Consider the following 25,913-nt stretch of genomic DNA (forward strand, 5'->3'; position numbering starts at 1 on the left):
TGTAGTTCAGAGAAAACTTTAGCCTTACTTATTGTTCTCAGAATCCTTGATGGAATAAGTGCCAAACAGATACACTTTAAATAATTTTTAGGGTTACAATTTATGAGTCGTGGGTGTTCTGACAGGTTAAAAGCCTTCCCCTAAATGCATGCTCAATTCTAACCCATGTATCTTCCTTTACTTAGAAGACACTGCTTGGTGGCAAAGGCTTGCATTTTCTGATTTTCTAAACACTAAGAAGTAGATGTGTTACAGAAAGTTTGGTATGTGAAAAATTTCCCCACAAGTGTATAAAAGATGATTACAGGAAATGTAGAAAAGATGGATCCGCTTGCCTCTCACCTCTGGGACTCAATTACACCATCATCTGTGAGCATTTACTGGCATCCACTTGGACAGAACACTTTTTCTCAGCCTTATGCGATGTAGTTCCAGAGTAACAATTCACCATATAACTAGGACCTTGTTAGCATCAAGGGCTCAGATCCAGGCACAAGCCTGCAATGCCCATCACTCAGCTGTTGATCCATGTGCCCATTCAATCATGCCATGATTCTCATTAGCCCTGTGTGAGATTCAGAGATAAGAATGGGGAAACAGGCAAGGCTTGATCTATGCTTCAAGTAGTTCTACCTTACGTTTAGATGGAGGTGGGTGTATCCAGAGCTAAAATACTATGTGAAAAATGCTGTAAGAGGATAAAACTAGATGCATGGGATCAGGATAGGATTTCCAGATGGATGGATGATTCTTGAACTCAATCTCAAAGAATGAATGAGTATTTTAGGGCATTGAAGGAGCCACTCCAGGCAGATGATGCTGCCTGTGAGGACTGAGCATGGCAAGGAAAAAAAAAGGCTGCCTAGGTGTTCCTTCCTTGTGTTCTTATCTGGCTCTCTCTCTCTCTCTCTCTCTCTCTCTCTCTCTCTCTGTGTGTGTGTGTGTGTGTGTGTGTGTGTGTATGCCTGTGTGTGTGTGTGTATGCCTGTGTCTGTGTGTCTCTGTCAGTCTGTGTGTGTGTCTCTCTCTCTCTTTCTCTGTATCTCTCTTTTCTCTTTCTCTTTTTCTCTCTCTCTTTTTCTCTGTGTGTCTCTGTCTCTCTGTGTGTCTTTGTCCCTGTCTGTCTCTGTGTCTGTGTCTCTGCCTCTCTCTTTGTCTCTCTCTTTCTGTCTCTGTCTCTCTCCACCCCATATTAACACCAAGACAAGCTATATAAGGAACTCTCAGATTTTCCCAGCTCAATCAAGTCTTTCTTTCTCTAGAACATAAAGAAATTCTGGCTCTTAATTTTTATTTTTAGGTGTTTTTAAATGTATACTAAAGAAGAGTACTCATTCCTGACTGTGGAGGCCTTGCAACCTTTGGCTTTTCGACAGCGCCTAGGCTTTTGTTACATATCTATTCCCTGCATTAGCATCCTCACCGAATTAAATAAGTTACAGCTTTTAAAATGATTTTGGTAGCTAACTCTCTGGTAGCGCTTCCATCAGTACAGCTGAAGAATTTCAGTCATGCAATTGTCTGAAGTAATTAAATATTCTGAGCTGACAAAACAAGCGAAGACCGTGAGACTCAGAGCATTTTTCCAAGGACAAAGCTGTCTCCTCATGACCACTGTTCCCTCCCCTGGCAGAGGAACATTTCCTAGGCCACCCTTCAAGCACAGGTATGAGGAAGTTCCTTGGGTTGTTGTGCAATGGACATGTGCATGGGTGGACATATGCCTGTGTGTCGATTTGGTTTTGTTTGTTTTAGGAGGTTGCTTGTTCTGTTTGCATTTGCAGTACTAAGACATGAGACTAGGGCCTTGGACATGCTAGTCAAGTACTTTACCTTGGAGCTGGGTCCCTAGCCCTTGGGTTTTTTGTTTGTTTTGTTTTGGGAGGCAAGGTCTTGCTATATATCCCAGGCTGTCCTGGAACTCAAGATCCCCTGGCTTTTGTTTCATAAGCACTGGGATGACAGACATCTGCCACCATTCCTGGCATAAAGGAGATACTTGGAAACCCCAACCAGGCCTTCACAATGGGTTGAAAGCCCTGACCACAAAGCAACATTTTTCCCCATGCCGTGGCTCTTCAGAACCTCCTGATATGGCTTGCTCTCAGCTATACATACACACCATTACTTAGCACACTGGTTGGCCATGGACAGCGGCTCTATTCTGCCTCTCCTGTTCTAGTTTATTGCAGTGATAGCTTTTGTTACCAAAACTTAAAATAAGGCCACCAGGACTTATCCAGAAGTGATGCCAAGCTACTACTAAATATATCCAGAGGCTTCTTCAGAGCTACAGGTATCCAATGTGTTGAAGGTCCCAGTAGCTCTTCTCCTGGGGTGGTGCTCAGTATCTTTTCACCAAGGACACCTTGACCGGCGCCAACTAGATGTTCTGCCAATGCCACTGAAGCCTGCCAAAGTGGATATCATTGCCAGCTACCAATGCCCAGAGTTGAGGGCACCAATATCTGTGGTATGGCACCATCTCTGCTTGCTAATAAAGTTCCTGAAGCCAACTGTCCTTTTGTTCCCAATGTTCTCTCTCACCCCTTCCAAAAACACTTGGATGGTATAGGCCTCTTCATGTTAAGTCCTGGTGTGTGGGGGAAGGACCAGGGCCCAGGGATAGTGCCAGGACCAGAAATGCATTCAGAAGTGCCATCCCATCAGATGTGTATCTTTTGTTCCCTGAATCAAATGCATCTGCCTTAGCGTCCATTTCTGAAAAGAGCTTTTCACTGTTCCTGGATCCCTCACTTGAAACAGACCCCTTCAAGACCAGTCCTGCCAGCCGTCTATAAATTCCCACAGAGGATAGTTGACCACTGTTTCAGTCAAGGTGAGAGCTGTGCCACATAGCTCAGAACAGCAAGTTGGCAAGCTCCAGATCCATATGAGAGGACAAAGGAACATTTTGTTTTGCGTTTCAGATCATGTTGACATACCTTCAAAATATATCCCAAATCTGACCACTTTCTACCACTATTTTTTCTGGCTTCCTGGTCAAAACACCATCCTCTTTCCTCTGGATGACTTCACTGCTTCTGAAACAGCCTCTTTACCTGTTCTTCACACAGGAGCCAGAACTGTTGTTCTGACACATAAGCCAGAGTATGTCAGGCCTCTGCTCACATACGTCCATTGATTTTCTGCTTACCTTGGCCTAACCTTGGGGGGCTTCCTAGACACTAGGCCACCAATTACCTCTCTGGCCTGAACCCCATTCGTCTGAAGCCACATACTGAACCCACCCATTGGTCTACTTATTCCTTGAAAGCTCACTGGGCATGTCCCTTCCTGAGAGCCTTTGTGCTAGCCACTCTCTCTACCTGATTCTTCCTCTCACTGTCTTCAAACTCTTCAAATGTTCTGAATGAAACCTCCCTTGAACACCCATCTACTACTCCCCAGAATTCCCTGCCTCTATACATTAGCTGCCTCCCCCCACCCCTTAGAATGGAAATAGAAGGATTAGTAATATTGGAATTCTGTTCGCTGAGGCCACCAAAAGAGTTCCTCAAGAACAGTAGACACATTTAGTAGTGGAAGAGTGAAAATGTCAGTGGGTGGGTAGGTCGATGGATGGATGGATGGATGGATGGATGGATGGATGGATGGATGGTAGGTCTGAGGTTTGTTGCACCTGAGTTTTGTTAAATGAATGTGAGCATGCTTAGATTGACTACCGTACAAACAATATCCTCTGTATTGCTCTGCTCAGGCATAATGTAAGTTATTCATTTGTGCACTGGTAGCTTGGCTTTATGGTGCAGCTATCTGTTTGAAGTACTGCAGTGAATAAAGTTATGTACATGCCTAGAGGTTTCTGAGAAACTGCATGGTTTTTAAATATCAAATAAATAGAATTGACATTCAAAGTTTTCATTATCTTCTGAAAACTGAGATTTGAGGAATTTTTTTCACTAAGAATAGAAACATGCAAAAGATCTTTCTGATTGATAGTAGCATTTAAAGTTTCTGTTTTAAGAGGAAAGCAGTGAGCTATATTAACAACCAGATAGCTACATGAATGTCAGAAAACATGTACTGGCAGAATAAAGAGGTCACATGTCTTTTTCTAAATATAATTCACATCACTGGCAGAGCTGAGAAATGTGAATGGTGTCAAGCGCTGTTTCAGCACCTTCTTCTTGCAGCAATGAGTCCTCTGTTCGTCTTTAATCTAAGCCATCGCTTCATAAAGGAGCTTGCACCAAGGAAATAAATCAAAACAAGTAGAGATGTTTAACATGGGGCTCCAGGGTCAACATGATCTCAGTGGGGTTTGTAAATTAAAAGATGGTAGGAAAAAAATTCCTCTTATTGAATTTTTTAAACATACTTTTAACCCAAAACTTCAGGGAACAGTATAATACAGTCATTCAGTAAAATTGCCCAGTCCTTGGACCATGTTTATATGTGTCCTGGGTAAACCCTTTATGAATCTTTCCACCAATAGCCCACACTCTAGTATTAGAAGTTGATCATTCATGTGTTTTGAAAATTTTCCCTTTTATGCACTCTTTACCATCCATTGTTTCACTATTATTTACTCCATGATTTAAGACTTCAGAATTTGGAATACCTCAAATTTTCTCTGGGCTATATCTTATTTTATTTCTCTTATTTCTTGGGACATGAAGAGACAGCATCTAGTACAAAGCTCTTTACTTTCTTTTATCTTCTCCCCACAGAGATGATGATAGATACATGATAGAGATAGATAGATAGATAGATACATACATACATACATACATACATACATACATACATACATAGATGATAGACGATTGATAGATGATAGAGAGCTAGATAGTTACATGATAGATAGATAGACAGACAGACAGATATATAGGCAAATAGATAGATAGATGATAGATGTTGTGACAAAAAATATGAAGATATGAACTCTTCAGTGCCTTCCCTGAGCTAAATGCTGGGAGTTTTAATTAAGTTTTCAGGAACTTAAAGTCAATGAGGCTTAGTTGGTAGTATGACAAACAGCTGTCTGACTCCATAGCAACATTCAGACACAACTCTTTTACCTATGGGGCCATATGTGGCTCCCTATTCTTTTAAGGAATTTGTACCTACAACATAGTTTAAACCTAAACAAAGGGGCTTCGAGCAGCAGAGCATTTTATGCTTGGCTCTTACCTAGCTGCAGCATTACAATGCAGAGAACTTATCATACCTTGCCTCTCAGCCAGAGGCTCTGATTAACCCTCCAGTTCCCACAGAAGAAATAGTATAAATCATAAACTTTATTTCTTATAACAGCACCTAAAACTCTTGACAAATGAGATGACATAATGTGAAACCACTCTAGGCTTTTTAGAGTGCCACATAGATGCCAGGTAATTTTCTTGATGCTAAGAGTGCTGTTCATCTTATAAACATCTTTATTCAACAAAGTTTCCATGCCCAAGCTTTTGGATATTGGCAGGTGGACCTTTCGTCCAGTGGATCAGCTTATCTCTTTCATGTTCAATCATTCTTTTAAGAGCCACAGATGAGAGCAACACAGTTGATCTTTAAGGCCAGGACTCACAGAATGGGGACATTTGATCCTCACACCACCTCATGTACCTGTGTTTGGACTTGGCAACATGCTGTCTGCCTGTACTGCTTGTCCTGGTTTATTTTCTGGGCCACTGACATTCTAAGTCTTGGGTAGCAGTAGTACAGAGGCCAAGAGGCTAGAACAAGGAGACAGAACAAATGGATATATGGGACACTGCTTGCTGTGTGTATTACAAAGCCCTGTCAAATGGTGTGAGAACTCACAGCACACCCAAGTAGGAAAAGAGAGGAGCCAGTTCATCACAGCAGCAAAGACAAGCTTAGAAACTGGGCTTGGTATATCATCAGATGATCTTTTAAGTCATAGATTTGTATGTTTTTTTTTTTTCTGGGCAGTGGCTGCACCTACATAGGACAGCCCTTGCCCACATAAGAATCTACCCCAAGTCTAATCCACACAGCTGCCATTTACGTACAGTGCTTTCACACAAAGATTACCAAAGTTAGCTCCAACTGTCCGTGGTTCCTTAATTTTCAAGAAAGGCAACCAAAATTCACAAGCAGGCCAACAAAATGGCTCTGTGGGTGAAGGCTCTGCTAACTAGCCAGTTGACAGCCTTAGTTGGATTCTCTGAGACCTACATGGTAGGAGAAGAAAACGGATTCCAAAAAGTTGAACTCTGATCTCCACATGCATACTGTGGCATACATGCATAACACACACACACACACCCTACACACAAAATAAAGAAATGTAAAAAGCAAACAAAAAAATTTAACCAAAAAGCAAGTCCCCTCTCCACCAGGGAGTGCTAGAGTTCATTCTTGTAGGGCACTGATCATCCTCAACCTGAGTCCTTATTCTTGCCCCTTCCATGCCAACTTTGCTGTTTTTTAAACCCTTCATATCTGTACTTTCTGCCTGCTCAGCGCTAACTCACCCCACCCAGGTGTGCAGGCTTCTGTATTTTTCTCAGTGAAATCCATCTGACCTATATGCGAGATACCAGCACCACCTTCTTCTTCTCCTTCTTCTTCTTCTTTTTCTTCTTCCTCCTCCTCTTCCTCCTCCTCTTCTTCTTCATCATCATCATCATCATCTTTCTCGTTAGTTCTGCAGCATCCTTACTTTCCTTAAAACTTTTTCTCAGAGCTGTTTTGATTTGCATTTCCTGGATGACTAAGGATGTTGAGCATTTCTTTAAGTGTCTCTCTGACATTCGATATAACAACAGGAAGGATTCTAGGGAAGATGCTTAATCCTCATTCAGAGGGGCAAACAGGATGGACATTGGAAGTGGAAAAATCAAGGACCAGGACAGAAGCCTGCCACAGGGGGCCTCTGAAAGAATCTACCTAGCAGGGTATCAAAACAGATGCTGAGACTCATCCAAACTTTGGGTACAGTGTAGGGAATCTAATGGAAGAAGGGGGAGATAGAAAGACCTGGAGGGGACAGGAGCTCCACAAGGAAAGCAACAAAGCCAAAAAATAATAATAATATATATAGGCCTGGGGGTCTACAGAGAGCAGTGTTCCAACCAAGGACCATGTATGGAGAGGACCTGGACCCCCCCCCCCGCTCAGATGTAGCCCATGGGCAGCTCAGTCTCCAAGTGGGTGTCCTAGTAAGGGGAGCAGGGACAGTCACAGGCATGAACTTGGTTGCCTGCTCTTTGATCATCTCCCCTTGGTGAGGTGGCCTTACGAGGCTACAGAGAAAAGGGATCCAGACAGTCCTGATGAGACCTAATAGGCTAGGGTCAGATAATAAGGGAGGAGGACCTCCCCTATCGGTGAACTAGAGGAGGGACACAGGGAGGGAAGAGAGAGAGAGGGTAGAACTGGAAGGAGATGAGGGAGGGGACTACAGCTGGGATACAAAGTAAATAAATTGTGAAAAATAATAATAAAAAAACCAAAACTCTTTCTCTGAACTTCTCCTCCTCCTCTCTTCCTCCTCTTCCTCCTCTTCTTCCTCCTCTTCGTCCTTCTCTTCCTCTTCTTCTTCCTCTTCTTTTTCTTCTTCTTCTTTTCTTTTTTTTTTTTTTTTTTGGTTTTCAAGACAGGGTTTCTCTCTCTCAAAAGCCATCTGCCTTGGGTGTCCTGGACATGCTTTGTAGACCAGGCTAGCCTCCAACTTACAAAGATCTGCCTGCATCTGCCTCTGCCTCCCGGAGAGCTGGGTGTACAGGCGTGTGCCACCTACCTAGCCCCACTTCTCGTCTTGGCGATCTCTGCTTTCCCCCTCAGGATGAGTCTTACCTTTTCCACATCTGCTAGAAGCAGTTGTTCTCAGTTCACACCTCTTCTCACACCTCAGCATCCCCCTGCAGACTCACATGCACGGGAGTCCAGCTCACCAGAATAAGCTCTAGGGAGCTCCTGTGTGTGCCAAGCATTGCATTTCAGTGAACATAGATGACAACTCTCAGGGATCCTTTTTTTTTTTAAGCTTTTAAAAAATTTTTTATTAATTTTTTAATTAAATTTTTATTTTTTATATTAATTGCAGTGTATTCACTTTGTATCCCAGCTGTAGCCCCCTCCCCTCTCCCCTCCCAATCCCACCCTCCTTCCTTCATCTCCTCCCATTCCCCTCTCCAAGTCCATGAATAGGGGAGATCCTCCTCCTCTTCTATCTGACCCTAGCTTATCTGGTCTCATCCAAACTGACTGCATTGTCCTCCTCTGTGGCCTGGTAAGGCTGCCCCCTCCCTCAGGGGGAGGTGATCCAAGAGCCAGTCACTGAGTTCATGTCAGAGACAGTCCCTGTTCCCCTTCCTAGGGAAGCCACTTGGTCACTGAACTGCCATGGGTTACATCTGAGCAGGGGTTCTAGCTTGTCTCCATGCATGGTCCTTGGTTGGAGTATCAGTCTCAGAAAAGAACCCTGTGCCCATATTTTTGGGTTCTGTTGCTCTCCTTGTAGAGCTCCTGTCCTCTCAGGGGTCCTCTTTATTTCTCACATTGCTAATCAGATGGTGGGTTCCTGGCAGAGATGAGTAGTTTACTCAAGGTTAGGTTACTACTAACCTTGGCAGCCAGGACTCCCATCCATACTGCTCATATTGCCAAGGTCATAGAACTCCCCGGATTCTTCCCGAGAATTCAGGTGCCCTTCTATAGCATGTTTAACTCCTCAGGTCACACAATAATCTATATAATTCGAGAGAGAGAGAGAGAGAGTGTGTGTGTGTGTGTGTGTTTCTTGTCTAGTAAAGCCACCACAAAACTACACATCCAAACTAGACACTTAGGCTCTTCTCCCCTGTAGCCCCATTCTCTGCTCTACATAATTGTCGCAAGTGGATGATGCAGTGCTTGCTATAAAGATGCCAACAGACGCAGAAAGATTCTTTGATAGCAATAAATGTGAACACTTGTGAGTACACCAGACAGAATTCATTGCTATGTACTGTCAAAGGAAGGAACTGAGTCCATATGAATGTTCCTAAGATACTACCTTATTTTCACTTATTCTTGTATTCAAGTAAAGGCTATGCTACCAAAACAGAGAGCTTCAAACACAGCAAGTTGGAGAACAGAACACTGGTTTCTCACACACAACAGTTCTGGAATGAACAGTCTAGGTTTATAAATTGGCTCTACATCCAGCAATCCTGGAAGGACTCAGGACCTTTGCTCTGCCCATCTGTCATCCTCTAAAGCATGTCTACTTTCGGTGACCCAAGGAGTGGCAGTGTTAGCGTCAGCATACTGCTTATGAGAAATTCAGCAGCTCAGACATTCCTTCCTGCCCACCTTAAAGAGATTCACAAGTCTGCCACATGATTCCTCCATATTAGGACTTGGAGGCATTTTTTTTTCCCATGTGGTCAGAGCTACCCTGAGTATTGATTTTCTGAACATGAAAAGATTTTTAAAAGAAATTAAGAAACTCCAGGGCAAAAGCTTTTTTTGTGTGGAAGCTGATCTGACTCGGAAGATGGTAACATGCCAAGTTTTTATTAGGCTGCTGTTTGTACATATGAGATATGTACAAACATACCTCCTAATAGCAGCCACCAAAAAGCTGATGTGTCTGGTGTCTAACTGAGCAATCATGAGCCCACCCTTTTGGCAGAGTAACCTCTGTCTCTAATTGCGTGATACTTTCTGATAGCAACACCTATCCACCTTTGAGGGTTCTTTATTTTCTTGGTCTAACTTCTGTGCTAGTATCATAGCTCTACTCTAGTAACTTGCCGAAAACTGCTTTTATATTTCTTTAATCCCAAATGTAATGCATATCATCCTTTTTTTTTTTTCCATTTTCTGTTATTGTTGGCTAGTTGGTTCTCTGGGTTTGTTTGTTGTTTGTTTGTTTGTTTGTTTGTTTTTGGGTTTTGTTTGAGGGAGGACTGGGGAGGTCGGTATTGTTGCCTTTGAGATCATGTTCCATGTAGATCAGTCCGACCTCAAACTTACTATGAGACAAGGCTAGCCTTAAACTCTCGATCCTCCTGCCTCCATCTCCAATTGTGAGGTTACAGATAGCCCATCACTATGCATAGTTTATCATCAGTTTTTATTACCTTCCATCCCCTACCTCTGTCATCTTATAAAGCCTCGCCTATGCAGCTCATTAGAAGCAGATAAAAAGAATGAGAGACTGGATATATACCCTGTGCCATCACACCCACACCTGATGTCAGCCTTCACTTAAGATAACATGACTGCGACTGCTTAAGTGCCTTGGTGTAGCAAGAATTGCTCTAAACTCCACTTGCATAAAGTCGCTGAATGAATAGCAATGTTCAAGGAGATTCTTGTGTCTCTCATGTTACTGCAAATATATGTAAGTACATTAATATGTTCCAGAGCTGAGTATAAATAAAATAAAAGGAGACTGAATAAAAGGAGACTGAAAAGGAAAAGGGCTAGAGTGACCATTTAGTCCCATATGCCTTCTGCTTCACTGGTTTTAAACATTTCTTTTTAAAGCCAGTAGAGCATCTCTTCCCTTTCATACCTACGCAAAACATTTAAAATGTGAGTTGCTAGCTGAAGCAGCGCAGGCAGCCTCAGAGCCGGGGACATTCCAGAAAGGACTCCCTTGAAGTTCGGAAGAACACGGAGCCCTTTCCCATACTCCCCGTGCTCAACTTGTCCCTCGGGCGGGTGCAGTACAGTCTGTGGCTAGGCATAATCCAAGAGACTTTCGAAGGACATCCAGGCAGAATGCAGCAACCAGGAAGGCATGTGGTAAATGCTGTAGCATATCTGAATTTAGTGAAGACTAAAGTTTGGCTGCTATTTCCATTTTTGGTCACAGCTAAGGTTTTCCCCAGACTTTGGAATTCTCAAGGCAAACTCGACTACCTCACTGTGAACCACAGTTAGGAATGCCTGCTGTACGCCCACTGCTCTGCCTCTCACATCAGACTGTGCCCGGCTCCTGCGCATGCTCCACAGTACTGGCGGCCTGGCAGGCCCTGGGACTGGCGTTTCCTAACTCGGTCTCACCAGATGTTCCTGCTAGAAAAGGAGCTTAATCATTGCTAATTTGAACAGCAGTTACGCTACTACCTAAGAGTGTTGCCAAAGAGTCAGGAAAAGAAATGTGGATACTATCTGACCTGTAGTCTGTGTGTCCTTCCTATTTTTGCCCTCCTTTTTTATAGTTTTGTACCTGGGCTTATTTGTTTTGTTTTGTTTTGTTTTGTTTTGTTTTGTTTTGTTTTGTTTTGTTTTCAAACTAGGCAGGTCAATCAAGCACTAACTTGCAATTAATTTACAAATCATGGAACTATAAAATTTGGGACTACTGTAACGAAGAGTTTTGAGGCCCTTTACCCTGTAGACAAAAATCACTAAATCTAGAGAGGTTAAGGTGGCTTACTCAGGGACCCACAGCTGATAGAATCAAGGAGATGGAATTAATTAAACTTCATTTTATAGTACAACCCACTGTCTGGAATTGGTCCTTGATATACGGCCATTTAATATTAGCAGTGTTAGATCATAAAAAGAAACCCTTAATTTTTATGGCACAAAGTACAGAACGTAGATTCTCCCACAAATGTGCACCAACCACTGAAATGAATTGTCATTTTTTTTCCATGTGTGATTAAATAATCCAATAAACATTTTGCAAATGCCTGCCATGTGTGAGGAGTTCTGACAGAGGCCTTAGAGACCACAGAAAGTGGAACAAAAAGTTCCTAAGACCTTACTTCTTCACCAAGGGCAGGGAATCCAGTGAAGTTAATATGCTCTTGATGCTTAATTGAAAGCAGTGTAGCATTAGTGAAATCTTGGGAGAGCAGGTAGAAACAGGGTTCCTGCTAAAGAAAACAACTGAAGCAGAGCTGTAGGTGTGTGTTAGCTGTGTATAAAGGACCGTGCCCAATAGTCAAACTCATGCAATAAGCATGTGCAATAAAGATTGACTTTACTAATGATTGGATAGAGATGAAGTGCTTTGAGGTAGCAAGAATAATGAGGCTGGCTTTGCTCAGCTTCCTCAATCTCGTTCTAGCAACTGAAAGTGAATTCGTGAGTTACACAGTCTGGGTTAGATTCCATAGGTAGAATTTATAAACGCCAAAGGCTTTCAAGTAGTAACTGTTCAGCCCTCCCTCCCCCATGTATATCAAAAATTCAGTAGTTGATAATAATTTTAAAAATGTCTATTTTTCTAACCGGTGAGTGTATAGGTCAGCTGTAGTTCCCTGGCTTAATTTTCCTGTACTCCAAACCTAATTCCAAGCTTTGGGTTAAGTTTAACTCTGTCAGTCTTTGTTTATCTCCTAGTACCAGCAGTTATGCAAGCGCTCAGCAGATAGTCTTGCAGGAATAAAGTAAGGATAAATGTGTATATGTACAGCATAGGAAGAGCACAAAAGAATGAATAGAACAGGAGACGAGAGAGGCTTCTAACTACCCAAACTCTAGGCCAGCACCAGCGGAACTGAGAAGTACCTCCAGGCACAGTGAGACTCACTGTGGTTCCGCTGGCACAGAACACAGACGCGCAGTTCTAATCCAGAAGGAAAGCAAACAACTAGGAACGATGATTCCGTATCCTTGGATTACCTTGTTACAGAAATGTCTAAAAATGGAGCTGTGAGCTAAAAGGTGGAGAAGCAAAGATGCTAGTGGAATGAATGCTGTCTACAAGATGAAAAATGGAATGAGTACACGGTGGGGAGAGAAGATGAAGGAGAGGACAGGAGAGTGCTAACTGGAAGTGGAAAGTTAACCAGTCAAGGGCAGAAACATACGCAATTTCAAACCGTATGTGGGGCCATTTAAAGCAGTGGGGCTGGAAGAGAATTAAGAGTCATGGATAGCTATGAATCCAAGCCATCATGCAAGGCAATTTACACACTATCTCACAAAATATCACAATACTTGGAGGTCGGGACTATCGGTATATTTTAGAAAAGCAGAACGTGAGGCTCAAATGGCTGTATAACGTGCCAAAGACAGACCAGCAAATCAGTAGCATTTCTGGGACTATCAGATTCCAAAGTCCTCTTCGGAAGATGGAGATTGATTTGAAAGCCATCTTGGAAATCCAGTCAGTGGGTAGCATCGCTCTAGTGAGTTTAATGACTCTTTCCTAAGCTTCTACTTGGAGAATGGAGTAAGGTCTCCTCACTAGCTGAGACATGCTGGTAAGAACCAGGTTCTCAAGTGAAGGAAGATAAATGGGTTGTTTCAATGATGGCTATAAGATGTGAGATGGCCTAAAAATTTTATTTTAAATATGTGTTTTATAATTCATGAAGATTTCAGTCCTTGAAAAATAACTCTAGAAATAAGGCAAGAGCATTGAAGACATAGAAAATTATATAAGCCAAGTATCAATAATGCCTTGTGCAATGCATGTTTTGGGAGTGGCTAGCAACTCAATGACCATTGACATGTACATGTGTTCAGTGGTGTCACTAGCGTGAGGAGCAGAGTAGTGAAGAGGCTGGGTTAGTTGCAATCAGCTTTGGATACTCAAATAGAACATGGAGACTTTTCTCAAACAGGAAGTGGTGTGTATTCTGGTCCAAGGGTAGACTTATAAGCCTGGCTAAGGTATTACTGAGTACAAGCTGAACCTGAGGTGGGAGGCCAAGAGGAAGGATTTTGCATTCGTTTGTATAAGCGGTAATGAGAAGCTAAGCCGGGTAGTAACAGTAGAAGCAGAAATGAAGGAACAGATGGAACCATTTCTTTGGAAGAAGTTACTGTGCGGCACAGCAACCGCTCTGCATATCATTAAACATGTGTCAAGTGCATTTTGCAACTTCCTTTAGCTCTAAAGGTTTTTTCTCTCCAGGTATGTAGACTCTTCAGAATTTATTGGTCATCTGCTCTCATGTTTTGAATTTAGGCTTACAATTACCCTGAGGGAGGGGTTCTAACTGATTTGTTCTGTTTGCACAGCATCGATCAGAATAAGTACTGGGCACTTGGTGCATAAGTGAAGGTACATGCTGGCCCACAGATGCTCACATCCCCATTTCCAGAGGACCTCCACCTTTTTCTTCTGCCCAGCCCATCTGTCACCCCACCAAAATGCCATTCGTTCTTGCCTCTTCAGGGTGGGTCTTGCCTTTTGAGAGGAGGAACCAGATCGCAGAGCAGTCTATATTCCGTGAGATTTTCATGCGATATGTTTCCCAGTCACTGCCTTCAGTCGAGTTCAGTTGACTCTCTGCTACTTCTTAGTGTGAATTTAGATCTGTCCAATAATGTTCTCGTTGTGTAAAATACTGATAATTCAGTTCTGGTTCCTCTTTAACCCTGTTGCTTTATTTCCATGTCTTACACACGCACACGTGCACACACACACACACACACACACACACACACGAACACTACAGTATCCTTCCAACAGGCTGCCTCCCCTCACTGTTCTGATTCGAGTTGTTTGGTACTGGTACAAAACAAAAGGTTTGAGAAAAGAGGTGAAGTTCCTTTGGTCTCCAGTAGGTTTGCTTTGCGGTTATCTGGAGGGTATCCCTGATTCCTCAGCTCTCAGTGGCCATCAAGGGACCTACGTGTGACACGTGGTCAGTGACTGACCTTTCCAAGGAATTGTGTGTGGATGCTTGGGGGGCACCCTGTGGAGAGCCTGTCACACAGTTCTCTGGGAAAGATCAACAGACTCTTTCCTGAAAATCATCAAGGATCCTTAAGCCTCCCGGCAGTAGCTACTGCTGGGCTGGTCAGTTTCTTGGGTGGACTACCAACAGGATGTCTGTGCTAGGCTGATAATTTCAACTCCAGAGTTCCTCTGTCTTTCCTTTTGCCCTTTCTCCACTTATTTCCTAAGAGAAGCCTCCTGCGTCTGGGGTAGGTGTTTAGATTAGTTCAGCCACCCTTAACAAGGCAGGGAACATGTGCCCCGCCTGGGTAGTTTGACTCTTCTGAACAAAAAAGGACCCAATATGTCTGAGCCTCCACCTTGGGTTCTAGGCCTCCAGTTTTACGCACAACACTCAGTTATTTGTACACACCACTGAGCTTCATTTTGCAAACTCTGACTCATCATGTCTCGTCACCATGTAATAAATACTGAGTAAGTGCCACTTGCCTGGGCATTTGGTGACTAGGTAAAAGGGGGTGAAGGTCAGTCAACAGAAAAGCAAAACATAAACATTAACTCAACTGAGACATGGCGCTGGTGCCGATAATGAATTATACTGTAACGTTGCGGCATTTAAACCTGGGCGTGTATGTTAGTTTGAGGAGTGAGCAGCAGGAAGGAGGGGAGGGGGGAGAGGTAACTTTAAAATGAAAAGCCAAGGAGACTCTCAACTGAGTATTCCACGTAGTGACAGAAGGCTTCTGATGCAGAGATTAAAGATCTGAATCCTGGGCACCTAAACGAATCCTTTCTCTGCTCATAAACCAGAATCGTAGAGATTTCCATTAATATTTAATCTCCTTAAACTTGATGGAAGAGGAACAGGAGTTCTGCATCTTGACCAGTTAGTTGCTCCCAGCAGGTATTTCCCTGAAGGTTGACATCAGGGGATGAGAGGGTAGGCTCTCCCAAGGAACCCCAGTCCCAGACCCTGCTCCGGCATGCAGGGAACCCAAGTTTCAGAAGTGAGTCACATCAAATTCAAACACCATGAATTCAACTCAGATTTCAAATAGAAAAATTAAAGGGCTTAGGAGAATCTCTATAAATTTTTCAACCCAGAAGTTCTTCCTGCTTAAATTATTTTCACATTCCAATTTAAACTCAGAAACATTATGTTGCTGTCACACTTCTTTGTTCCCCTCAAGTATTATTTTTTTTAAAATCTGTATATAGCTGACAAAAAATAGAAGCCTGTCTGCCAGCAAGTTCCCTCTCCATGTCTAACATACTGTAGAGCTGAGGCAGGCACATGGTCTTAAAACACTCCGGGCCGCTTTAACTGGCTCTCCACAGCAGCGTGCTCCTCCAGCATGCGTGCACCACCTACATTGCATGCCTTGCATAAGCGTGAACCCCTTTGGAACGCTTAAACCGTGCAGTATTTTCACACAATCTGATGTTGTGCATATGAGAATTACCATCCCTGTTTTGAAAATGCAGTCCCTCTCGCCTTCCCCATCGAACGCTGGCAACTCTGAAATTCCATTCCAACAGCATCTCCAACCGGAGTTTGACATATTTCATCATCTCAAACACAGAGCTAATTTAGCAGCTAAATTGGAAATTTCTGGGTGTATTTTTGAAAACTAATTCAGCGTGAAGATTACTAATGATTTAGAATTGTTCACAAAGCGTTTTCTTTTTTCCTTATTTCTCTATCCAGAAATATCTTGATGTTTCCTATCAGAATCATTTGCGAGTGTCAAGATGCTTCCTGTTGCTGGAACAGAAGGGAGCCAGCTAATAAATGTGATGTTCTTAATTACAGATGAGGCCCATTGGTCATGATGGCTACCATCCCACCTCTGTAGCTGAGTGGCTGGATTCCATTGAGCTGGGTGACTACACCAAAGCCTTTCTCATTAATGGCTACACGTCGATGGACCTGTTGAAAAAAATCTGGGAAGTTGAACTTATTAATGTAAGTTGGTCTCTTTTTGACACCTTAATTGTCCTACTTTTGATAAGCGGATTTTACTGCAGGTGAAGAGTTCTTTTTCTTTGTTTGTAACTGTTTGGGCATCTAATAGAGATTTGTAGATAAACGTGTGTGTGTGTGTGTGTGTGTGTATTAGCTCTGAAGTCATTATCTTTTGACATTTTGAGATGGGGATGTAAGACATAAAGAGAAGAAGGACCCTTGAGAATTTTTGCATTCTCAAGCAAAAACTTCCAAGAAGTTCTGGGTTTTCCATTTTAGGAAATCTTATCAGTTTAGTATATAGATGTGATGGCAAATATGATCTTTGCTCCTGTTCACTGTTAAAAGCCAAAATTATCACCTTTTTATTTCTTAATCACATTCTTTTTAGCACTCTGTCAAGTTTCTTTATTTCCTAATTAGAATTCAAACCCCATGCTTGAAGGGACTACTTCTGCTCTTGCTAAACAGGTTACTGTAGTCATCAAAAATGTTATCTTCTGGAATTGGCGTCCAATCACATGTCGTCTCTGTTTTATTCATATACTTGGCATAAATTTTCTATAAACGCTGGCCAGCATATGTTGCCATATATTCAGGCCCAAACAGATCAACTCAGTCTTCATGAGGGATTCTGATTCTTCCTCACTTCCTTTTTATTCCAATTTATTCTAGTGCAATTAAGTGAAGAAATGAAATTTAAAAAAAAAAAGTAGAAGAAAATGATCGTGTACGATTGTGCTATGTTTTGGCATTGAAAATATTTTGTGATTAAAAAAGACAAGCATAAATCATTGTTTTATAAGGTTGTTTAGATTTATATTGTAATGATCGGTGGAGGGGAGGCATTTGTAAGGTGAAATAAATCTAACGACTATTACTGATTCTGCATCGCTCTCTTCTGCTTCTTTTTGTTGTTGCTTTCTGTCCAAGAGACTGGTTTCTACATATTCCATGCCATTAATTATTGTAATGAGCATTATTACTATTAGATAATTATCCTTTGCTTTTTTAATGTATTTTTTAAAATAACATCTTTCCTAGAACATCTAACAGAAATTGTTCTTGAGTTTAAAAAGAAATAATCACATGAAGTTGATAGAATCTTGGCTTCAACTTTTTGCTTTTTATCCCCTCACAAAAGCTATCATTGCCAGAAGAAAGGCGCTGTCTAAAGCTCTGGTCAGCATTGTTCTTAGTCTGTGTGGCAAAGGAGCAAACCGAAGTTGCCTCAGGTTTTGTGCAGGGCAAACATGATAGCAAGTTCTCTACGAGACTTGACCCTGTCTCTCAGCTCCTCAGGCACTTGTTAACAGGGTCACTTTCCATAGATTAGCCAAACCAGTTTCCAAGTGAACTGTATCCCGCTTAATGGTGTAGCCTGAAAACTAATCCCATGTGAGATCCTCGGAATACAGTTGTTCCCTGATGAAGAGCTGGCGCAAAGTAGCATATGAGCCATTTACTTGGCTAGTGTAAGCACTACTTTCCAATGAATAGAATGGATTCTAGAAGGACCCTATGGCAACTGTCTTGTTGAGTGACAGTGAGGTTAGTAATACTGGGAGACCCCTAGGTTTGCTTCCTGGGCTTGGAGACTAATCATAAACCCCTTTGAATTCATGCCTCTTTGCCAATGCTTCTTTAATGGTTTCCCTTTTAGCTGCACTTGCTGAATTCTGACTTGGAAATCTAGGGAGAAGTTCAACTTAGAGGTGTTGCTTTGGAACTTGAGAGCCTGGTCTCCATGTTCAAGACCTTGATGCCACTCTTCTGATCTGTGCACCTACCCTCAAACCTGCAGATTTTCCTTAAAGTAAACTCACTGGATTTAGATTTCTGTGGCATCTATATGGGAAGTTCACATTCTAAATGAAACAGTTTTGCAAGTCATTTAACTAAATAGACATGCTTACCGAAACCAAACAAACAAACAAAAACCTGAGCCTTTAGACTTAGAATTAAAATACAGCACTTCATAGTTCCTAGAGCTGGGTACCTCATTTAAGGAGCGTGGAGTTATTAGATACATTTTTTTTCTTTTTAAGATGAGAAGGGCAACATGTGTCTTTGGCTTGCAAAGCTTTTGAGTAATCTCAAGTTCTCTTTGATCTCATAAAAAAAGAAGACAAAGTCAAGACCTTTGTGTAAACTAATGAAGAGAGGTATGAACCCGCATGCAACATATGGCTGAACTAATATAATATTGAGTACCCATAATTTGTTGTTTCCTGGCTGATAAAGGGAACATATCATAATCCTGATTTAAGGCAAAGGCCTTTAGGGAACTCACCATGGCTCAGTGTAGAATGACTGATTCATGTCCTTGATCACTGTGGTGACTGGCCGGTTCTCATCATAGATCACTATAGCTAGGTGATGGTTTCCATCCTGGATCACTGCGGAGTGACTGGTTCCCATCCAGGATCACAGAAGTGAACAGCTGATTTAACGGGTGCCGGACTATCTCCGGACTATTTCTCCTTGTAAAGTCGAAAAGCAAACCCCATCTGTCAGAGGTGCAGAGGTCAGCTGGTGGAGGGAAGAAAAGAGAGAACCAGCAGGCTAGCTGTTGGCATGACTGTAAATAACATAAGCATTGTCAGGTAGCGCTGATGGAGCACCCAGTGTATATGGTGATATGCTTGCTATTACTCTCATGAGGATGATAAGCTTGTGCAAACTGTCCAAATTCTTGCCTTGAACATTACAAATGCATCGTTGAAACTTTAATATTTGGAAAGCCCCTGAAGACCTTCGCATTGTAGTGTATATTGTTGGTTTTTAAAACTGAGTTTATTTGTCTAAACAAATAAGGGGTTTGGACACAGAGCTACCCAAGATGTTGGGAGGAGACAAAAGAATGGAAATCTCACCATTAGCACAGAGAAACTCTTAAGGCAGGAAGCACTGGTGGTTTTGTGGGTCTAGACCCGTCTCAAATTAGAGCATGAAATAGAGGCTGACAGTTGACCCTTTTAGCTCTTCGTCTGGCTTCACCTTCAGACCCTGGTGTTGACTCATTTACTCCTGTCTTGGTTACAATCAGTAATAACATCACATGCCTACCTTCCTATTGACATTTTAGTGTTAAAATGGGGACACGTTAGGAAATACTGCAAGGTGAATTGCTCCCTCTGCAGATGCTAGCTGCGTGGACCCCTGCCTTGAGTTATTATTGTCCCTCCAGAGGCTTGTTAAGAGAATTAATGACGAGTTAGCAGTTCAAAGGTCCATTTTATTTTCCCTTCAGAGTCTGCTCAGGTGTGGCATATGGTACTAGCCAGTTTGTCTGGCATTTCCACTGCTACCAACAACCTCGTCAGCTCTGCATGGAGGACCGCTTAGATAAAAGGGAATATATTTTCTCCATGAAGTGCATATAGATTAATTGTGAAATTAAAAATAATAAGCTAAGGCCCATGTAAATAACTTGTTATTCATTTTCTGGACACTAAAAAGGTATTGAAATTATAAAGAAAAATGTTAATTTCTCTTATCCCCCATGTGTCTACTAAAGGGATTTGGGTACATCCAAATAACACTGAACACTGTTCAATTCATTAACTTGTGAATCTCATTGTAGAACTGATGATTAGTTTCTTCCTATTGACTTTACCATTGTTTACCAAGGAAATCATTCTATCCAAGGCCTTGTGTATCCTCCAGTATTAATAATGGCAAAAAATTATTATTGAATAGGCAAAAAAAAAAAAATCAGGTTTCAATGTATTCTTAAATCCCTGCTCATAATACAGAATTGCTTTTAAAAATACAATATAGTCTTTGGTTTTTAATACCTCTGGGTAGAAGTTAATAAAGTAGCTAAGACAGCAACATCCCTATGTATCCTGCAAAACTGTTTCTCATCTCCCGTGAATAGCATTTGGAATTATTTTTGTGGTAGCAAATTGATTAGTTCATCATTTGCTTCTTGCCTAACTACTTCTGCAACTGTTTCACATTCATGCAGGACTGTCGGCTTGTTTTTCTAGGGTTTCTTGATGTCAATGATTTAATTTCTACCTTTCTGGGAAAATTCCATGATAACCTAATCCCAAGACGATGTAGTAAGAAAGTTTTTTAAGGAAAACTTGCTAATTTTGCACCCATTCTTTGATAATATGACTTAATTGCTTTAAATGTTGGCGGTATAAAGCCCCTTGTTTGAGATTTTTTAAAATGTAAAGATAGTGACTGTTGAACATGAAAGCACACACAGGGTGTTTTAGGGGAGCTATAACTTGTATAAGAAACCTGTGTCCGTCCCATACCCTGGACAGCAGCCCTTTTCTCCATTCCTCTGTGTAGACTGTGTTTCTATCTGGCATCATTTTCCTTCCACCACATTTAAATAATGTGAGGCCGCTATTGGTGAGTTCTGTGAGCATGTGAGCCTCTGGAACACACTTCGTTTTGCTTTCATTTCTGAAAGCTAATTCTCCAGGGTAACTACAGTAAAGATACTGGCAGACTTGGGCTCTTTCTGCATTGTTTCTATTTGGTTATGATTTACATACTAAGGAAACTTCATTCATATTTCTTGTGTATTAAGTTATGACTTAATATGACTTAGATATGAGCCTTATAGTTTAAATGAACTTCAAAAATTGGTTTTGGCCATTGTTTCTTAAAATAGGTTTTGGGCTTTTCCCTCCCATCCCCTCCCCCACCCCCTCTCTTTGACTCATTTGAATAGTTTCTATTGCTGTGTCTTTGATCCACTATTCTTTTCTTCTTACAACCAATTGCTCTTATTAACCAGTATGTTTTCATTGCTGAAACTCCAGAATTCAGACTTGAGTCTTTCCACACTTCTCTTGTCTCTGTTTAACATGTCCAGTCCTTCTTCTAAACTTGTTGAACATGTGGGAACTTTTATTGTCCTTATGATCCTAAAGTCTGCACCAGCCCGGGATTGGTTGTGGTGCATTGGTTTTCTCTTTGCTGTTGTTAGCATGCCTAGTAATTTTTATTTGCACACAGACAGTGTGTGTTTTACCCGGCTGAGGGATGGATAATTTTGTATCCCCATCAACATGCTTCAGAGTTGCTCTAGATCAGAAGGGCATTCTTTACCTTGTGTTTAAGCTTTGTTATGGGAGACTGGAATACTGTTTGCTCTTGTAATATTTCCCACTATTGGGGAAAGCCCCTGAGTCCGTGAACGCTGTCTTTAAAACCTCAGAGCTTTCCAGCCTGAACAGTAGGGAAACTATTACTGGCCTGATTTGGGCTGGTAATTGATATTCACCAATCTTTTCAGGTGCTTTGTTGTTCGGCCTCAGAGAGATTCTTCACAAGCATGTGCTGTTCAGTACTCTCTCCCCTCCACCGAGAAAATTCTAACCATGCTGGAGTTCATCTCACAAAATATCCCAGCTCCTTCTGAGGCCCTCCTTTCTGAAACCTTTTGGTGCTGGTGTTCCAGGCCTTACTGTCCCTGTTATCTTGTGTCTAATAGCATGAAAACCAGTGCCGCATGCTGATGTATCTGGACTGTTGCTTGTTTGGCCAGGAAAGTCAGTGTGATCCTGGGGGCCCCATGTTGAGCAAAACTCGGATTCCATGCTCCGTCATATCTCCTCTGCGTGGGTCCCACATCCAAACAGCCGCGGCAGGGTCTCACCTGAGGTACCTGGGCATCGAGGGCTTGAACGCATCCCAAGCGTTTTTTGTGTGCAGCCTCTGTAATCAGTGGAGAACCATTAAAGGGATCTTAACCAGGGGAATGGCATGCTCAGAAGCAGTAAGCAGGGACGGGCGAAGCTGACATACTTAGCGAGGCAAAGCTGAACCTGCGAGAAGGAGCTGAGTCAGCAATTCTGTCAAACAGCTATTTCCAGACATGACTATATCAGGTACAGAGGCAAAAAAAAAAAAAAAAAAAAAAAAAAGAAAAGGTAATAAAACCCATCATTGGCTGCCTCCAGCACTAAGAACAGGCCTGACTTAGAAGTCTGTAAATAGAGTCAGTTTTCATAATTACAATCCAATGTATCAAAAAGAGTGTAAATATGCAAAGGAACAATGGTAATATTAGACATTCCACAGAAGCTATTGGTGGCGGCTAATGCTATTTCAGTTTGACCCCTCAAAGGCTAAGCTTCTATTAGGTGGGAATTTTTCCTTAACTGTTTATAAAGAGTTAAGACACGCCATGCCATCAGGTTTCAAATGTGCCCTCTTTTCTTTCATCTTTATTTTGGAATCAGGTCGCTTTGCTTTGAAGCCTATATCCACCACTCCGCATGTGGCCTTAAGTCACTTCCCCTCTCTAGGACTCAGTTGCTGGTGTATAAATAGAGGACAGTAATGTCTGGCCTGCGGTTCTAGGCCTCCTGCCCGGCTCAAATGACAGCTTCCATTATCTCTCCCGTTCTCTTCGCTCTAGTGTTATTTTTCTTTTGCCTTTTCTCACTGGCTTCCCCAGATCGTTTTCCTAGACTTAGGCTGGAAGCTGACCCCTTGGGGCACACCTTCACAGCTGGTTGCCTCTGCTCCTTCCACCCACAAACTCACCAGAAAGAAGTATGAGTAGCCCCATCCAATGAGTGAACGCCGTTCTCCAGGAATTAGGTCTGTCTGTCCTCATCTCTGTCTCTGTCTCATCCTCAGCTTCAGTCTCTGAACATCTCCCACCCAACCTCCTTTTCTTCAGTATTGACTCTTAGGTACAAAATTGCTGGGACCTTTACCCCCAGCTATATGCATGCTGACCTTTGACCCTCAGCATTGACCTGGAGTCACCCAGACCTTTGTTCTTGAAATGGGCAGAACAGTTCAGGGAGTCAGAGGCTGTGGATTCATTCTGCTACAAGTCATCATGAACCTAATACATCTAAACCTGTGTAGAGTTTGTCCCAAATTTTAAGCCTGATAACCTGTAACTGTGGGAACCTCTGCTTTTCAAAGCAGCTCGGAGGTCCCTTCTCATTAAAACTGCACTTTTTTCCATCACATGATATAGAACACTGTCATAAAGCCAATGAGAGCTTTTTCCCCCCTCTGTTTTTCTCACATTTCTAATATGGCAGGTAAATATTTTTATTTCTGAAGAAGTCTTTTTTTTTCAAGTTATTTAAGAATGAACTTGTACCTAAAGAAATTCAGCTACATTGCTGGGAAATTGTGACAAACAGCTCCAGCTTCCAGCAGATTTGAGAGAGGAATGAAATGTTCTAGAGTATAGATAATAAAAGGGAAATGTCCTCCATTCGTGCGAATACACATAAATGCAGATAACTACTGCTGCATGTTGTTCTTCTGGAGAAACTCTTCCAGCTCTAAATGAAGAGACAATCTGAGATTATGACAGAAGGACAAGAAAAACCAGAAAATTCTTTTCCCCAAGAAAAACTATTAACAATTTTGAAACCTATAATGCATTCTTTCATGCCAGAGACTGACAATAAGTAACGAGTCAGAGAAAATGGGGAAGGTCAACACTGCCATCAAGGTAGGGGTACGAGGTTTCTCTTAGTCATTATGGGAATAAGCAGAGGCCGTGAAAGAAATAATGAGGTCAGTGATTCTATGGCTTAGAATTCATATCTGTTTTAAAGAGGTGTAAGGGTTGCCAAGAGTTTAATTTGAGCTATTTTGGTTTTATTTTTTTTTAATGTATTATGTTAAAGTGCAAAGTGTGGTCTCAAATGCTTTTTGATCTCAGGCAAAGAGCTGTTAGCTTGGATCTCAGAAAAGCATGCACTCTTACTGTACAGACTTTATGTCTGGCACTCTACTGCCACCTGGTGGCGACACTCCTAACATACAGGGCAGGTTACTAAATGAGTAACCAAATTCTTAAACTCAGAAAACCACAGAACTGAAATTATTCTGTACCATTCCCTGTGTCTGGCTCCTTGTCATTCATTAGAGTCTTATTTTTGTAGATATCTTGTAGATGTCGTAGACAGCAAATTCATATACCACGTGGGTAAAATTGCTTTTAACAAAAGAGAAAAAAAAAAACAAAGCAAACCCTGACCCACGCAGTCAACTGATTAGATTAATCTGAGGGACAGTGCTCTTTACATGTGCATATATTAGCCACCAGCACGCGCTCTACCTGTTTATAGATGTCTTAACATGTGAACGAGGTGGGGAAATGGTTAGCAACCATGGTTCACAAAGGCTTCTTCCGGGCTTTGGATCCCAGCTCCTTCACAAAAGTGGGATTCCTCCCAGGGAGAGCCACCTAACCTTGAAGCCTCTATTTCCGAGCCCCTAAAATTCATATAATAACTTTTTCTATATTCCTGAATAATATTGTTCACAGGTTTGAAAAAAATAGCCCAGCAAAATGTTTTCACGGTGCTTTTCACTCGGGTTTTCCTTCTGAAGATGGCCGAGCGAGGGTGCAGTTTGCAAGTCCCTAAGATTCGCCACGTGTCTATCATTACCACGCAGCAGCACGCCTGAGCCGTGCGAAGACACGTGTTCTCAAGCGGCGTCATCTTTCCTTGTGCATATGTGTAACCGTGTGTGGATCTGTGTGGGGGAAGGTGCACATGAGTGCCGCGTGCAGTGGGTCGGGCTGAGTGCTCTGCAGCGCGGTATGTGCTCCTGACACTGCGCCATCTCACCATCCCCGGGCATGCTCTGTGCGGGGCCTCTGCACTTAGCTTGTCTCCCAGCAAGCGGCCAAAGTAATCTGTCTATCAAACCCAGAATCACCATGGGAGGGAGGGTCTGGCCTGTCTCTTCACAGGAGAAGCCGCAAATCCACACAGGAAATGGGCGGGCACGGGGAAGGACAGAGAATCTGGGCCAGTCCATCCACCACAGCAATTTTGATGGACCAAAAACAAAAAAAAAAAAAAAAAAAAATCAAAAATCAGGGTCTTTTGGAGTTATGGGTATCATTATTGGTAGGCCCTGACTCAGGATTTGTGAAACCAGAATCATCTCTGAAAACAGGAGATGGAAGAAGTAAATGAAAGGGGCAGAGAGAACTCTATCGGGGTCTTAAATGTGTGGGAAATTGGAGATCAAGAATGTCAACACCAGAAATCGGAGGAAGATAGCTTAGATGATGAGCCCACTGCACAATAATGGAGCTGACAGGTCTGTGAAACTCGGGATTTATTTGCTGAGTCCATGACTGTCCATTGACTGACGGACTTGTTTTAGGAGGTGAAATTCTAAAGCCCCATCTCATAGAGAATCTCTCCCGTGCTCTGCTCAACTATGTGGTGCAGGCTGTGCTCAAAGTAGAGAGGCAGCCATTGAGTCCTCGGCGGAGCTGGGTTCTGTGGGCTAATTGAACCTTCTAGGCGCGTTCCAGGGAACAGTGTGATGAGAACAGTAAAGTTTTAACACCTCCTCTGTGAATAGTTTCCCTCACTGAAGAGCTTGCCATCTAGGATT

The 25,913-nt window shown here is 42.3% G+C and overlaps 1 protein-coding gene across 16 annotated transcripts in view; it reads left to right on the forward strand.

Annotated features, from left to right (window-relative positions):
- Anks1b (ankyrin repeat and sterile alpha motif domain containing 1B) overlaps positions 1 to 25,913 on the forward strand; it is a 1,054,774-nt gene that overhangs the window by 756,991 nt on the left and 271,870 nt on the right. For all 16 annotated transcript variants that reach the window (XM_060377911.1, XM_060377912.1, XM_060377910.1 and 13 more), the window contains one exon: positions 16,389 to 16,541. In XM_060377911.1, the coding sequence (XP_060233894.1) occupies positions 16,389 to 16,541 (153 nt within the window). The remainder of the gene's footprint in view (positions 1 to 16,388; positions 16,542 to 25,913) is intronic.

The sequence above is a fragment of the Meriones unguiculatus genome, chromosome 2 (genome assembly GCF_030254825.1).
Source record: "Meriones unguiculatus strain TT.TT164.6M chromosome 2, Bangor_MerUng_6.1, whole genome shotgun sequence".
NCBI lineage: Eukaryota > Metazoa > Chordata > Mammalia > Rodentia > Muridae > Meriones > Meriones unguiculatus.